Below are 16,129 nucleotides of genomic sequence, written 5' to 3'. Positions count from 1 at the left end.
CTAGATGATATAGAAGGAAGTGTGTTCTGAAAAGTATTTCATTTGCAGCCACAAGTCCTTTGTCCTGTAGCTTTAAGACTACTACAGATGGGAAATTTATCAGACCTGGAAATAGAGACCTATATTTTTTTAGAAGTCTAAAATATAGAGACCTATATTTTTAGAGAATGGTCACCAGAAGAAGCAGCTAAAGCGACTAAGCTGTGCACTAGCTGTACGTTCATCACCTGGCCACAGAAATGGAGTCTCTTGGAATAACAATGCCTTTGAGAAGGTGACTCCTTACAAAGTAGTAAAAAGTTAAGGATTTCAAATAAGACTGCATTTCATGAGTAACTCACAAATATTAGTTCGATTGAGATTTTTTATTCAAAAGAAAAGAAAATTAGCCATAGTTAGATTATTGGCTATCACTGAGTTGGTAATTCAATCTTAGTTTCTCTTTTCTCTACCCATTCATCTTTTCCTTTCTCTCTCTCATCTCTCTCTCTCTCAGTATCACACTCTTTCTTTCTCCCTTTCTTTTTTATTTATTTATTTACTTTTGGCTGTGTTGGGCCTTCGCTGCTGGGCACGGGCTATCTCCAGCTGCGGCGAGCGGGGGCCACTCCTCGCTGCGGTGCGCGGGCCCCTTCACCGCGGTGGCCTCTCCTGCTGCAGAGCACGGGCTCCAGGCACGCGGGCCTCAGCAGTTGTGGCACGCGGGCTCAGCAGCTGTGGCGCACGGGCTCCAGAGCGAAGGCTCAGTAGCCGTGGCGCACAGGTCCAGTTGCTCCGCGGCACGTGGGATCCTCCCGGACCAGGAACGGAACCCGTGTCCCCCGCATTGGCAGGCAGACTCTCAACCACTGCGCCACCAGGGAAGTCCCTCTCCCTTTCTTAATTTTCCTCGGTCAAATAAACCACTTAAAACCAGGCCACTCTTAAGCGTGAACCCTGAAATGAACAAGAGAGGTTGGTTGTATTGGACCCTAAGGAACAAGGAGCCCAGAGATATTAGATGATCTCTGGTAAATCTGTGGAGCAATTAAAATATTTACTAAAGTTAGATTGCTACCTGGCCAGGCTTTTCCTTCAGAGACAAGCTTACCTTCCATGTCTGCCCCTGACCTCTGCCAGTGGCAAGGACCTGCTCCCACATCAGGACCCATCGGTCTCAAAGCAGGCCTCTTCTGGCCGACAGTAGCCCTTTTACTACGTAAACTGTAAAATATTAACAACACTGGCTGGCTCTGGTGGACACAGGTGTCCAAAGCTCCCTAATCCCAGGAAGCACTCATACTTTAAAGCCCCCCCCCCCCACGAGGAGATGACGGGCTTTGGAGGAGAATTAATTGAAGGGATAATTATCTGCTTAGCTTTTTCTTTTAACTTTTTGTGTGGCATGCGGGATTTTAGTTCCCCAACCAGGGATCGAACCCACGGCTCCCGCAGTGGATGTGCAGAGTCGACCGCTGGACCGCCAGGGAAGTCCCATCTGCTTAGCTTTTAACATGGGCTTAGTTTTGCTAAGAGATGCTTCTGTGCTGGTCGTTCTCTGAGACTCTTTTCCCATTATTGGAATGGGCTTCCTCAGTCAGCAGGTGACCTCATGAAACAAGCCTAATGTTTTGATGCCACTGGTGGGCACTGGCCAGTTCACCTTCCTCTACCCGTGTAAGAGGTACTGACTAAAAGGAAAGCACTGAAGGATTATGGCCTGTCCTAGCTGACTTACTTAAAGAAAGGATATGGATTCCCACCTTTGAGTTCGGTGGTATGGCCTGTGCTTAAAGCCACTACTAATGAGTACAGGCTATCTGTAGACTAGAGAGAGTTAAACAAGGCTGCTCCCTGTATTAGAGCCCCTCTACTATATATTGTTCCCTTAATGAATGACATTCAGAGTAACACTGGTAAATGGTTCAGAGTCCTAGACTGGGCTCACATGTTCTCTTTGTTAAATATCACAATTTGCCTTCCCCTTTGAGGATCAACAGTACACCTTTTTCCCAGTGACCTGTGGGGTACATGAATGCCCCCGTGATTGCCCATGGGATTTGCAGTCGGGACCTAGATGCCTGCTCGGCACGAGCCACGTCCTGCAGAGACTCAGCTCTGGCATTGTGTCGACGACATCCTCGTCACTGGACCTGGCCAAGACTCTGTGTCACACACCATCACAACTGTGAGTGAACACCTCCCTGAGAGGGGATGGGCAGTTGCCCGCCATAAGGTACAAGGCACCTCCTAGTTTGTTAAATTTCTGGGCTATGTTTGAAACTCAAAAGGGTAAACTAGTCCCAACTGGGTAAAGGAAAAGCTCCTAGTGCTCCAGCCAACCTCCCAGATGGGTAAAGGAGGCCCAACATTTGGTAGGCATGCTTGGATTCTGGTGCCAACCTCAAATATTTGCTGGCGCCCATCTATGGAGCCCCCCATAGGACCTCCACTTTTCAGTGGGGACCTGAGCCACAACAGGCACTAGGTAAACTAAAGAAGGCTATCATTTCAGCTCTCCCACTAGTGCTCTGAGGGCAGGACTTAACAATTGGAAGTTTCGGCCACCCTAACGTTCACTTATGGGAGCCACTGGACCAAATGTCCGTGGGCTTTTGGCACACGTGACTCCCAGACTCAGTCCCAAGGTATTGGCCAGTGGAGAGGCAACTTGTGGAGGTACACTGAGCCCTTACTGAAACTGAAGGCTTTACTGGAGCAGAGCCAGTTACGCTGTGGATTGAGATTCCTGTTATGTCCTGGGTAATAGCAGAAGCTCCCCGCAGAGCAACTGAGGCCTCTACTCAAATGATAATGGGATCTACTGGATTGAGCTAAACCTGGCCCTACTAGAGTGCTGCAACTCCATGAGAAAATCACCACATACCCTGCCACTGAAGTTAATTTACCATAACCTCCCGGCCTTCTATACAGGCCTTCCATTAGTGTATCCATGCAAGGCACAGGCCTCTCCTCATATTATTGAGGGCTTGACAAAATAGCTTTTACAGCCCTTGGGACTGCCGCACACGTTGTACCGTCAGACCAAAGTTCCCACATCACTGTAAAGCAAACCAGCAATGGGCATTACAAGAAAACATTGCTTGGGTTTGTCACCTATCCTATCATCTTCCAGTAGCAGGGATCCTGGAAAGACGTAATGAACTTTTTTTTTTAAGTGACCGCGTAGCAACATATGATTATGGAAATCGATTTGGGTCCCAGATGACAGGGGTTTTTTTTTTTTTTTTAAGCTTTTAATTAATTAATTTATTTATTTTTATTTTTTTGGCTGTGTTGGGTCTTCGTTTCTGTGCGAGGGCTTTCTCTAGTTGCGGCGAGCGGGGGCCGCTCTTCATCGTGGTGCACGGGCCTCTCAATGTCGCGGCCTCTCTTGTTTGCGGAGCAGAAGCTCCAGACACGCAGGCTCAGTAGTTGTGGCGCACGGGCCTAGTTGCTCCAAGGCATGTGGGATCTTCCCAGACCAGGGCTCGAACCCGTGTCCCCTGCATTGGCAGGCAGGCTCTCAACCACTGCGCCACCAGGGAAGCCCCATGATGAACTTTTAAATCAAGGGCTGTTGAGAGAACTTGGAGGGCAGTGGTCCTTCAAGTGGTCAGAAATACTGCCCACGGTCCAGATTATATTAAGTTCCTACCCCTCTGGCATAGCTACACCATATTTAAATTCACAACAAATGACGAGACCACCGGCAGAGACATTTCTATCTCTGCTGGTGTACACATCCACAGCAGACACAACCCAGTTGTCAGTTTTCACAGACATGGGAGCCCAGGCATTGCCATGCACCGAAAAGAAACTTTCACCTGGTACTTTCATCTTTCCTTTCTCCCTCATAGAAAACCCGGAGCTTAGCCACTTCCTTCTTGATCCTGATGAGAACCTGACGTGGACCAGTGATTCTGAAACCATCCGTAGCCTGTGTTCATTCGTCATCCAGTATAAGCCAAGCAAACTACCCGCCAATTTCTGGAGAAAGAGGTGTCCTTATCTGCCATCCATGTACTTTGCTCCAGTAAAGGCACTGTGGAGCCCAGGAGGTGGAACGAAACCTCTCCCAGACCAGGTAACCCCATGTGAACAATACCCAGGGACAATCAGGTCCCCTACTGATGGCTACAGGTGACCTCCAACCTTAGTCCCTACCCTGTTTGTATGCCCCTTCTTACCTGAGGAGTTACTGCCCTTGCCAGTGTTGGCTGTACGTCTATTGGTGGTTCACCCAGCCCTAGTAATCCACACACTACTGTTGACAGGGTCTGTTGGAAACAGTATACCACATGCACACAACAGGGAGTCTTACAACATAGGTCAGATTGGGGACAATGGGAGCCACGCTGTTGGCTATTCAGGTTGGTCAATCCTACTGACATGACCACAGATACCAACACTGAGGCTAGCGACCTTCTCATGTCTCTTCTACTACTAGCAACACCCATCCTGGCTAAGCTAGACTCTTTAGATAACACTTATGACTCGTAGATGCCTTCTAAACCCTCAGGGCCAACTTTTACCTGAAATCAGAAGAAACCCAATGTTATGAAGTAGTGCCATTAACCAAATAGAGCCACTGTCTCTTGAGTCTTATTTAAGGCGTGCCCAGGGATAGTATGCACCCAGTAGTACAGCCAGCATGCTTGTGATCAGTGTAATCATATTAAAAATGCTGTAATGCAGAGCCATACCGACAAACTCTATGGGGTTACAATTAGATAAAATTATAGCTCTTACTAATCCCTGGCATAATGATGAATGTAAACGCTGCCAAAAACGTATACCTTAACAACTATTGGTCTCTTTTCTTAGTAGTTATAACGATTTCTCTCTCTCTAGTACAAGTCCCATGTATTGAAGTTTGCACTAAAAGAAATTAAGTGACCAAGGGCAAGTTATCATGAATTTTCCCCCGGTTGGGAAGTTATATTTTATACACACACACACACACACACACACACACACACACACACACACACACACACACACATGGAAAGGAATGTATACAACATAATACCCAGGACAAGGCATGTCTAAAAAGTCAGGAGCTTCATCCAGTTTGGGAATTCTTTCCTAACCTAACCTTCTTACAATACCAACTTCAAGATTTACATCACACTCAGTGGGGCTGGGTTCTTCAACAGCTGCAACACTTACTGCCCACAGTAACCAATCATAGCTTTTGGGTGTGACAGCAAAGACAGTTCTCATGAAAACATATTTGATCCCATGGAGAAATCTAACCAGTCTCTACGTGGGAGTTTTTCCATCCAAATTGACAGCTATTTGCTTATAACAATTACAAAATTTGTCAGGTTTACCAAGACCATCGTTAATAAGCACTTGGGAAAGACTTGAGGGAAATTGCATCCCAATGTTACTCTTCTGGGGGATCTTAAAACATACACATCACATCTTACAGACCAATAATGAGAAGCCCAGTAGCAAAGGTAATCTGGGAGGAAATCTGTTGGTATCGTTACATCACCACCTCCCAAGAGGCCACCTCTCTGAGGCTGTTAAAGCTATACAAACAGCTGCCCAAGAAAAATTTCCCCTAGAATGGAAGCAGTGGAACAGGTAGTCCTGCACTGAAATACAGCAGCCTTGTGATAAACAGGGAAAGAAATGGGCCAAATGTACAATCTATTTTTGAAATCACTTGGCCCACCCGGCTGTTTGTTACTAGTAGTTGGCAGGAAACTCAAGCAACAGTAACACCACTCTGAGCAAGAAAGCACATACATACAATTGCCCACCAAAACAAACCTGCATGTTGCCTTAGTCACAGCAATGTATAAGATGGCAAATTTAAGCACATTCTGCTTACACAGTCATTTATTCACACAAATTTGGTCACATATTCACTCAATAGAATGAAGATGCCCACACATTCGCTCACACACACACGCACACTCAAGTATGCTCACATGTAAGACTCACACATTCACTCACATGCACACATTGAACACACTCACAAACAGGCAGGCTCACATATTCACTTACCCACAAACATGCTCACACACCATGAAGTTCACACCTTCACTCATGCATATGGATACACTCAGATAAATTCATACACACTCACATGTTCACTCATTCAAATGTAATCAAACATTAACAAGCTTACACAATCAAACGAGCTTAAAGATTCACATGCACGTGCTCACACACTCACTCACAGGTTTACTAGCACTTGTAGATACCCTGGTATACGAACATGTATCTACATGTTCAGGCACCCAGATATATTTGAAATGCCATGTTCACGTACATGACAGTGCTTATGAATTCACTTGCACACATGAATATGATCGCATACACAAGATCACTCACGTTCCTTCACAGGCATCAACACACTGACACATTCACTCCCACACAATGGCATACTTGATGTTAATGGGCTCACACAGTCAACAGTCTTACACACTGGCACACTTGTATTTGCTTACATGGACACACCCACATATTCACTTATGCACACGCATTTGCCTGCTCACAAGCAAAAATACTCACATATTCACTCACACACAGATATGCTCTCACTTTATCATGCTGCTTGCAGTCAATCATCTGTGAATGTCTTTACACATTTATTCACCTACAAACACACTCAATACCTCATACACATGAACACGCTCACACAGTCACCCACAGATGAACACCCTCAGATAAGGACATGCGTATATATTTATTCACTCTTAACATCAAACAAATTTACTCTCGCACAGAGACAATCTCACATATACTCACAAACACGTGCTGATGCTCATCAACAGTCACACGTATGAACTTGATCACACACACAGTCATACTCAATATGTAAATATACTTACGTGGTAAGTCCCCAGAGTACCTGGTCCCACATATGAACATGCTCCCACATTCCCGACAGAAATTATTATCCCACATATGACACACTCAAAATTCTATAACCTGTTCTAAGTTTCTGGGTCTCTGCCAACCCTATTTTGCCTTTCCAGCTGGCTCACTATTGAGCTGTGCCTGTAGAGATTTCCTGAGCGAGACAAGAAGTCTGAAGGAAGGAGAATCTACTATGTCTTCTCTCTGTTCCTGTTCCTCTCTGTATCACCCCCCTAAAGGTAAGAATAGTCTTTCAAATGAATTTTTTTAAGTTATTTATTTTGTTTTTATGTATTTATTATTTTTGGCTGCGTTGGGTCTTCGTTGCTGTGCATGGACTTTCTCTAGTTGCGGCGAGCGGGGACTACTCTTCGTTGCGGTGCGTGGGCATCTCATTGCGGTGGCTTCTCTTGTTGCGCAGCATGGGCTCTAGACGCACGGGGTTCACTAGTTGTAGCACACGGGCTCAGTAGTTGCGGCTCGCAGGCTCTAGAGCGCAGGCTCAGCAGTTGTGGCGCACAGGCTTAGTTGCTCCGCAGCATGTGGGATCTTCCTGGACCAGGGCTCGAACCCATGTCCCCTGCGTTGGCAGGTGGATTCTTAACCACTGTGCCATCAGGGAAGCCCTCAGATGAATTCTTAAGAAGAATTCTTTTATATGTCTTTTATAGATATATGATATGTTCTTGATCCTTTCATCTGCCCAAAACACTTAGGTTGTCTCCATTCCTTGGCTATTGTGAATAATGCTGCAATGAGCATAAGGGAGCAGAGCAGAAATCACCTCCTTTGGATCTGTTTTCAGGAGTGGGATTGCTGGCTGATCTGCTAGTTCTATTTTCAATCTTTTGAGGAACCTCCATACAGTTGTCCATAGTGGCTGCACCATTTTACTTTCCCACCAACAGGGCACGAGGGTTCCCTTTTTACCACACTCTTGCCAACACTTGCTATCTCTTGTCCTTTTGAAAATAGCCATCCTAATAGGTGTAATGTCTTAATTACAGCTTTGATTTGCATTTTCCTGATGGTTAGTTATCTTGAACACGTTTTCATATACCTATTAGCCAGTTGTATGTCTTCTTTGGAAAAATGTATATTTGGACCGTGTGCCCTTTTATTAATTATTTGTTGGTTTTGTGTTTTTTTTTTTGCTGTTGAGTTGATTGAATTCCTTATGTATTTTGCATATTATCCCCTCAACAGATAACATGATTTGCAAATGTTTTCTTCTGCTTCATAGGTCAGTTGCCTTTTCCTTTTGTTGATTGTTTCCTTTGCTGTGCAGAAGCTTTTTAGTTTGATGTAGTCCACTTGTTTATATTGTTTTTGTTGCCTTTGTTTTGGTGTCAGTTCAAAAAAAAATCATTGCCATAACCTATGTCAAGGAGCTTACCCCTGTGTTTTCCTCTAGGAGTTTTACAGATTCAGGCCTTACGTTTAAGTCTTTAATCCATTTGGAGTTCATTTTGGGGTATGGTGTAAGATAAGGGTCCAATATAGTATCTTTGCATGTGGATATCCAGTTTTCCCAGCACCATTTATTGAAGAGACTCTCCTGTCCTCGTTGTGTGTTCTTGTCAAATAGTTGAGCATATATGTGTGGGTTGATTTCTGGGCTCTATATTTTGTTCCATTGGTCTATGTCTATATCTGTTCTTATGCCAGTACCATGCTGTTTTGATTACTATACCTTTGTAAAATAATGAAATCAGGAAGCATGATGCCTCCAGGTTTAGGTTTGTTATTTGGGGGGTGGTTCATCAAAGGGTACAAATGATCAGTTATAAGATAAATACATTCTAGGGATCTAATGTACAGCATGCTGATATAATTTAAGATGTTGTGTGGTATGCTGGAGACTTGCTGAGACAGTAGATCTTAGTTTTATCCCACACACCACCCCCAAAAAACCTTTAGCTATGTGAGGTGATAGATGTATTAATCAGTTTCACTGTGGTAATCATTTAACAATGTATACATACATCAAGCATCACACTGTTCACCGTGAATATAGAAATTTTATTTGTAAATTATACTTCCATAAAGTTGGAGGGGATGGGAGGAATGTGTGTCCTGTTCACATGGAAAAAATTAATTACTCTAAACTGTCAGAGGTAAAGCACAGGATTTGGGTTACTAGAAGAATACATTTTAAGTCAACTGTCTTCAATAAACTCAATGAGCGAAAGGAAACAATGATCAAAGAACTAGGAAACAATGAGAAAGATGTATCACAAAGAGACAGATATTATAAATAGGGACAAAATAAAAGTTCTTCAGCTGCAAAGCACAGTAAGTGAAATGAAAAATTAATAAAAGATGTCCAACAGCAAATTTGACCAGGAGAAAAAGAATCAGCGAGTTTTAAAAGGTTAGTTGAACTATCCAGTCTCTGGAAAGGAAAAGAGGAGCAGAAAAGCAAAGAATGAAGAATAATGAGCAAAGCCTATGAGACTTATGTGCATCAGCAAGCTTATCAATGTACACATAATGACACTTGCAGAGGCAGAGGAGAGAGAGAAAGGGGCAGGAAATCATTGAAGAAATGATGCCTGAAAACCTCCAAACTCGGAGGAAAGACATGACTCTACACACCCAAGAAGTTCCACAAACTCCAAGCAGGATAAAATCAGAGATCCCCACCTAGGCACACCATGCTCAAATTATCAAAAGTCAAAGACAAAGAGTGAACCTTGAAAACAGCAATAGAAACAACTCCTCACCTACAAGTAATCCTCAGTAAGATTTGTGCCCATTTCTCTACAGAAACCATAGAGGACAGCTGGCATTGGAATGACATATTAAAAGCATAGAACAAATGAACAAAAATACCCTTTCAACCAAGAATTCTATATGTGGGGAAAACGAAGGGGAGTTAAAGACATTCCAAGACAAACAAAAACTGAGAGAGTACATAGCTAGTAAGCTTGCCCTACAGAAAGTACTAAAAGGAGTCCTTCAGGCTGAATTGAAATAATGCTGGGCACCTATCTGAAGCAATATGAAGAAATAAACCACAAAGGCCAAGGTAACTACACAGGTAAACGCAAAAGCCAGTATTGCTGTACTTTTGGTTTGTATCTCCTCTTTTTGTTCTCATATATGATTGAAAATACAAATGTATAAAGCATTAACTATAAATCTCTGTTAATGGGCACCAAATATACAAACATGCCATGTGTCACCATAATTAAATAAAGAAATGTGGCAGAGCTGGGGAAAAGCAGAGTTTTTGAATACTATTGCAACTATCTCCGTATTAATACAAACTTGATTATTATAAAGTTAAGATATTAATTGTAACTCCCAGTGTAACCACCGACACTGCCCCCACAAAAAGCTCCAGCACTATAAAAAAACTAAAAAAGGTACAGAGAAAGGAGTGATAAAGAATCACTTTGTACACTAGAAAAATGAAATTAATAACAGCGAAATACAGTAATTGAGGGGTGAAGGAACAAAAAAAGGCTGACATGTGGAAAATAAATAGGAAAAGGTCAGGAAAAGTCTTTCCCTGTCAGTAATCAATACAATAACCATAGATAAAACTGTTCAACGAAAAGACAGCACAAGTGAGTGAACTTCAGGCAGTCACCTTAGCGCTGGATGCTCTGGCCAACAGTTAGCCCCGTCTGCACATTTTCATAGACAATCAGGCCATTGTCGTCGGTCTGGCTGTCTGGTCCGGCCCATGGCAGCAACGACGTTTCCTTGTGTAAAACTGTCCTGTCCCCTTTGGGGTAAAGAGCCCTGGGAATCTCTTGGCCCACAGACTCCCAACTTATAAATCCAGGTCACACGTGTCTCTATATATACTAAAGCCACTATGCAGGGCTTTGCCAAGACCCTCCTTCTTGGCTTTGGAGTTCCGGGCCTTATTGATGGTGACCGAGGCATGCATTTTACTTCTCAGGATACACAACGCTGGGCTCTTGAACGGCATTCAGTGGACCTTTTGCCTCCCTACCCGGCCTTAGGCTGCAGGACTCAGAGTTCCAGAGTGGCTTACTTCCACAAGTTCAAATTCCATTACACGAAAATGGCACGTTTCAGTCGCCAGTCACACGCCAGAGGTGAATTGTAGTATAGCGTCTGACTGCGTCCTTTGATGTTTGACTGCTGAGGGCTTTTAAACGTCAAGCCTCCCTCTTTCCCAATGCCCCACACTCTCTCCTTTGGCGCGGTTGTAGGGTGGAGGGGAGGAGGAGTGGGGGTCAAACTACACTAGCTACTGCCAGCACAAGGGAACTGTCATGCTGGCCCCATCCACTAATCACAGTAGAACTCCCAAAGCAATTTCTTCCTTTCCTGACTCTCTCAAGTCTTTTTTGGAGCAGCTTGAAAAGGCTACCCTGCTCTCCCCCCAGAAGCCTCCTCATGTAAGGAATACACTTTGCATCGCGTCTCGGTAGTGTGTGTGTGTGTGTGTGTGTGTGTGTGTGTGTGTGTGTGTGTGGTGTCACCAGTCTTGATTGACCTTTGAACCCAACTTGGGGTAGGGGTCCATACTGACTCAGGGTGGCAACAACAGCTCTTCTCGCCAACCTTCCCAGGAGCGCAGTGCAGAATGTGTGCTTCCCATCCGTGAAACGTTAGGGTCTGTCAAATTAGATGTCCTGGATCCCAAGGCGGTGTGCTTACTGGAAGTAAGGGACATAGCTTATGTTCTCCTGAACGTGAAGTTACAGCTAACACCCACTCTTGCTTCTGTGCCCAGCGACAATAGTAAGTGGGATTAGCATAAAATAGTTGCCGATTTCTTCCTCGTTTTAAGCATTCGTTACCCTTGACCACTCGGCTAAGTGGGGCTGAGTACAACAAAAAGTCTCGGACTGTTGACCGAGAAATCATTCTAGGAAGCCTGTCCTGTTAACGTGTGCCATGCTGTATTAGTCTGCTCAGGCTGCCCTAATAAAATGCCATAGGCTGGGCGGCTTAAACAAGACATTGGTTTATTTCCTACAGTTCTGGAGGCTAGGAAGCCCAAGGTCAGGGTGCCAGCATGGTGGAGTTCTTGGTGAGGGCCCTCGTTTTGGCTTGAAGATAGCCGCCTTCTTCCTGTGGCTTCACGTTGGGGTGGTGGGCGGAGAGCACCATCTATGGTCTCTTCCTGTAAGGGCAGTGATCCCAACGTGTGGACCGCAGCCTCCTGACCTTACCGAAACTGAATGACCTACCAAAGACCCAGTCTCCAAATACCATCTCCTGGGGGCGGGGTGGGGTGGGGGACGGGCTTCATCGTATGAATTGGGGAGGCAGGGGATGTACACAATCCAGTGCAGAGCAGGTGCTCAGCCCAGTCTTTTTTTTTTTTTTTTTTTCAGCCCAGTCTTTAAAAGAAGTATCTCTCTCTGTCTCTGTCTCTGTCTCTGTCTCTGTGTCTCTCTCTTCCCTCTCTCTCTCTGTCTTCACTTCTTGGCGGCTGGAAGTGAATTGGGGAGCCCTGATGAAACACTGTCCGGCTCCTGTCTTTACTGCTTTCTCTCCACTCTCCATTCTCACTGCATCCATATCGACTTTGTATGTCCTTTTCTAAGTAGCTTTAACCGCATTAAAACCTCCAAATTCTCTTGCTCTCTCTTGTGGGAGGTTTTAAGCGTTGCTGAGATTTGATCTATACACCTTCTCTCTCTCTCTCGTTTTTGAACTAAGTGTGTCTCAGTCAGCGTGAGCTGCCCCAGGGTGGCAATTGGGGAACACATGCAGGTTCCCATACCCCAGGGCGCCGCCCTATAGGGACACTGTAGCTTTGCTCTTGCAGTGGTGGAATGAAAAGGAAGGGATTCCTGTGGGCTCACGGAGGCTCAGGGTGAGCTGGGCCTTTAAGGCTTCCAGGGAAGCTGAAGACCTTGGTCACTCATTGGACGGCGGTGCTGTCAATCCTTGGCTGCTGGCAAATGAGCTTAGAGCCGGCGCTGGAGGAAGTGGCCCTTGGTTGACCCTTCCAAGGTCCGCCTCCCGTCGCCAGCCAGTCAGGCTCTTTCCCGCCCTGTGCGCAGCGGCCTCGGCGCAGTCTCGGTGGGGCGCTCCACAGGCCGGCGGTCTGCCCTTCCCGTGGCGGGGCCCCCAGAGGCATCTTCGCAGACTCTTGTCCCCTGTGCAGCCGGCTTCTCTGCAGCCCCCACCCCGTGCCGGAGGCCCCGCTGCCAACAGCGTCCCCTCCCTCAGCGATACTCAGCCCGGCGGCCGCCATCTTCCCCGCGATCTTCACTGCAGCCCGATCCGTGTGTGGCGCGTCCGTCCTGCCATGTCTGCCACAGAGGAGCGAGGGCCGATCCCAGGTGGCCAGGCCGGAGCTGGTGGCGGGGCGGGTGGCGACCCCAGTCCCCTCGGGGTCCGCGCATCCCCTTCGGGAGGGATGGATGGAGCCGAGGGGGCCGCGGCCCTTCTGGCCTCCCTGGGGCTCTCCAGAGCCCTTCACGGGGAGGATGGTGGGCAGGAGGCCGCCCAGGCCGCAGTGGAAGAAGACTGGGATGTAGAGCTGGTTGAGGAGGAGGAGGAGGAGGAGGAGGAGGAGGAGGAGGAGGTGGAGGAGGAGGAGGAGGAGGAGGAGACGGAGGAGGAGGAGGAGGAGGAGGAGGAAATTTTTGAATTAGAGATCGAGGACCAGGAGGAGGATGAGTACCAGTCAGAAGAGGGAGACGAAACTGAGGAAGAGGTCGAGGAGGAGGAAGAGACACAAGAGGAGGACGAGAATGGGCACGAGGGCGCGGGAGTGGTCGCGGGCCACGGGCCCCCCATGGCGCAGTTTCAGTCCCTGTTCCGGGATCCGGTCCATTGCCGTGTGCACCACAGCCACTACAACTACCGTGTCCTGGTCGGGCCCCACGCCGGCCGCGTGATGGTCAGGCGCCGCTCCCGACGGCTCTCGGACCCTGCAGAGGATGCCGCGCCTCCTCAGGAGCAGGAAGACCTGGGAGAGGCAGGTGAGGTCTGGCGGGGCGGGTACCAGGCAGAGGGCACCCCGCCCTGGGAGCCGCAGGAACCTGCAGAGGGGGCGGCATCCCAGAAGGCAGAGGAACCGGCGGCGGCGGCCGAGTTCTGGGCGGGCGAGGTCCTGGCTGATGCCTCCGAGTCCTGGGAGGCTGGGGCGTGTGGACCTGACGACGGGGCCGAGGCTGGCGAGGGGCGGCCCAGTCCCCAGGCCCTTGCAGCCCCTGCTGGGGCATCGGCCTGAAAGGCAGGCCGCGCTCAGCGCTGGCCTCTGGCGGTTAAGCAGCGGGTCAAAGCTCTCAAAAACCTTCAGGCACGATATGCACAAGTAGAAGCCCAATTCTCTAAAGACCTTTATGATCTTGAGAAAAAGTATGCTGCTCTCTACCAACCTAGGGGCGAACAAATGGCATGCCTCACTTTTGGTTGACGGGCTTCTAAAAATGTAAAGATTCTCAGTAGGATGACCTGAGAAAATGATGAAAGGTCACAGGGGCACTTTTCAGTGGTTGAGGAATCAGTGAGCTTCGCGGTAGAACTTGTCTTTAAATCGGGTGAACATTTTCCAGTGACGTTCTGGCAGAAACATACAAAAATGCTCTGAGAATCAAATGATTTCGATCCCTTCTCCAAAGGGCCAGAAATAATCAGCAGCACAGTGTGTGAGATCTACTGGAAGGAGGGGAAAAATGTTGTGAAAACTGTCAAGCAGCAGAACTGTGAGGCCCATGGAAGTGTTGTATCAACCAGTAGGAACATGGCCAGCTCTTCTTTTTATTTATTTATTTATTTATTTATGTTTTGACATATTTCTCTTCTCCAGAACCTCCTGAGGGCAGAGAACTAGATTCTGCTGCTGATTTTAAATCGGGAAATGTTTCCCACCACCTTGTGATGCCAAAGTCCGTATCATTCGACACTAAAGAAGAGAGTGCACATCAGTATGAAAATGCTGAGGAAGAGAAAGAGGATGGAAAGGAAAAAGCAGAAGAAGGACCCAAAGTGGGTACGGTCTCAGCAGAGGGCAGCTCTGGAGAATACAGGTATTATTGTATAGTGCAACCATTCCTGACATATACCTGTTACTAACAGCTTTATGTTTTGTTTTGTTTTGTTTACATACTTAATTTATTTTTGGTTTATTTTTTTAACATCTTTATTGGAGTATAATTGCTTTACAGTGGTGTGTTAGTTTCTGCTTTATAACAAAGTCAATCAGCTATACGTATACCTATATCCCCATATCTCCTCCCTCTTGCGTCTCCCTCCCATCCTCCCTATCCCACCCCTCTAGGTGGTCACAGAGCTCCAAGCTGATCTCCCTGTGCTATGCAGCTGCTTCCCACTAGCTATCTATCGTGTTTTAAATTTTTTTTGTAAAGTAAATAAGAAAAAATTGTTGAAATTTAGTTTTGGAAAAACAGTTTAATGTTACTAATGGACTTGTATTCTAGATGATATAGAAGGAAGTGTGTTCTGAAAAGTATTTCATTTGCAGCCGCAAGTCCTTTGTCCTGTAGCTTTAAGACTACTACAGATGGGAAATTTATCAGACCTGGAAATAGAGACCTATATGTTTTTAGAGGTCTAAAATATAGAGACCTATATTTTTAGAGAATGGTCACCAGAAGAAGCAGCTAAAGCGAGTAAGCTGTGCACTAGCGGTACCTTCATCCCCTGGCCACAGAAATGGAGTCTCTTGGAATAACAATGCCTTTGAGAAGGTGACTCCTTACAAAGTAGTAAAACGTTAAGGATTTCACATAAGACTGCATTTCATGAGTAGTTCACAAATATTAGTTCAATTTAGATTTTTTATTCAAAAGAAGAGAAAATTAGCCATAGTAAGATTATTGGCTATCCCTGAGTCGGTAATTCAATCTTAGTTTCTCCTTCCTCTACCCATTCATCTTTTCCTTTCTCTGTCTCATCTCTCTCTCTCTCTCAGTATCACGCTCTTTCTTTCTCCCTTTCTTAATGTTCACAACTGTGGATGTTTGATAACAGCCTCATTCTCATTTTACAGATACGGAAACTGAAGGTCTGGGATTATAAGGGATTTATGATTTGTGTAAGGAGCATAGGCTCTTAAGGTGGAAAGACATTTAAATGGCAGAGTGGCCTCTCAAGAAAAAAATCTAGCATTTATAGTGGTGGGCAAGAGAGAGATGAGGTTGGTGTGATGAAATGATGTGCACCCTGACAACCAAGGCTCTGGGTTACAAGAAGAAAACATCTTGTTCTCTCCTTGGAGAGCCAACAGATGTACATAGTATTGACTCATATTTAGAAAGTCCCTGCTGCATGTTATTGGTGTACAATTGTTAATTGACTC

The 16,129-nt window shown here is 46.1% G+C and overlaps 1 protein-coding gene across 2 annotated transcripts in view; it reads left to right on the top strand.

The window, feature by feature from the left end:
• Window positions 1-868: 868 nt before the first annotated feature.
• LOC309622105 (uncharacterized protein) overlaps window positions 869-16,129 on the top strand; it is a 54,229-nt gene continuing 38,968 nt past the window's right edge. The window contains exons 1-4 of one of the 2 annotated variants that reach the window (XM_082409275.1): window positions 869-2,167; window positions 3,840-4,066; window positions 6,978-7,097; window positions 14,618-14,837. Coding sequence is in view for 1 of the 2 variants with exons in the window: in XM_082409276.1 (XP_082265402.1) it covers window positions 13,109-13,142; window positions 13,458-13,787; window positions 14,618-14,837 (584 nt within the window). In the remaining variant the exon portion in view is untranslated. Of the gene's footprint in view, window positions 2,168-3,839; window positions 4,067-6,977; window positions 7,098-11,083; window positions 13,143-13,457; window positions 13,788-14,617; window positions 14,838-16,129 lie in introns of those variants that run through there. The other variant, XM_082409276.1, reaches the window with a different exon arrangement.

Source organism: Balaenoptera borealis, assembly GCF_965194805.1.
Source record: "Balaenoptera borealis genome assembly, contig: HAP1_SCAFFOLD_1544, whole genome shotgun sequence".
NCBI classification, from domain to species: domain Eukaryota; kingdom Metazoa; phylum Chordata; class Mammalia; order Artiodactyla; family Balaenopteridae; genus Balaenoptera; species Balaenoptera borealis.
This window is presented reverse-complemented; position numbering and strand designations above follow the sequence as displayed.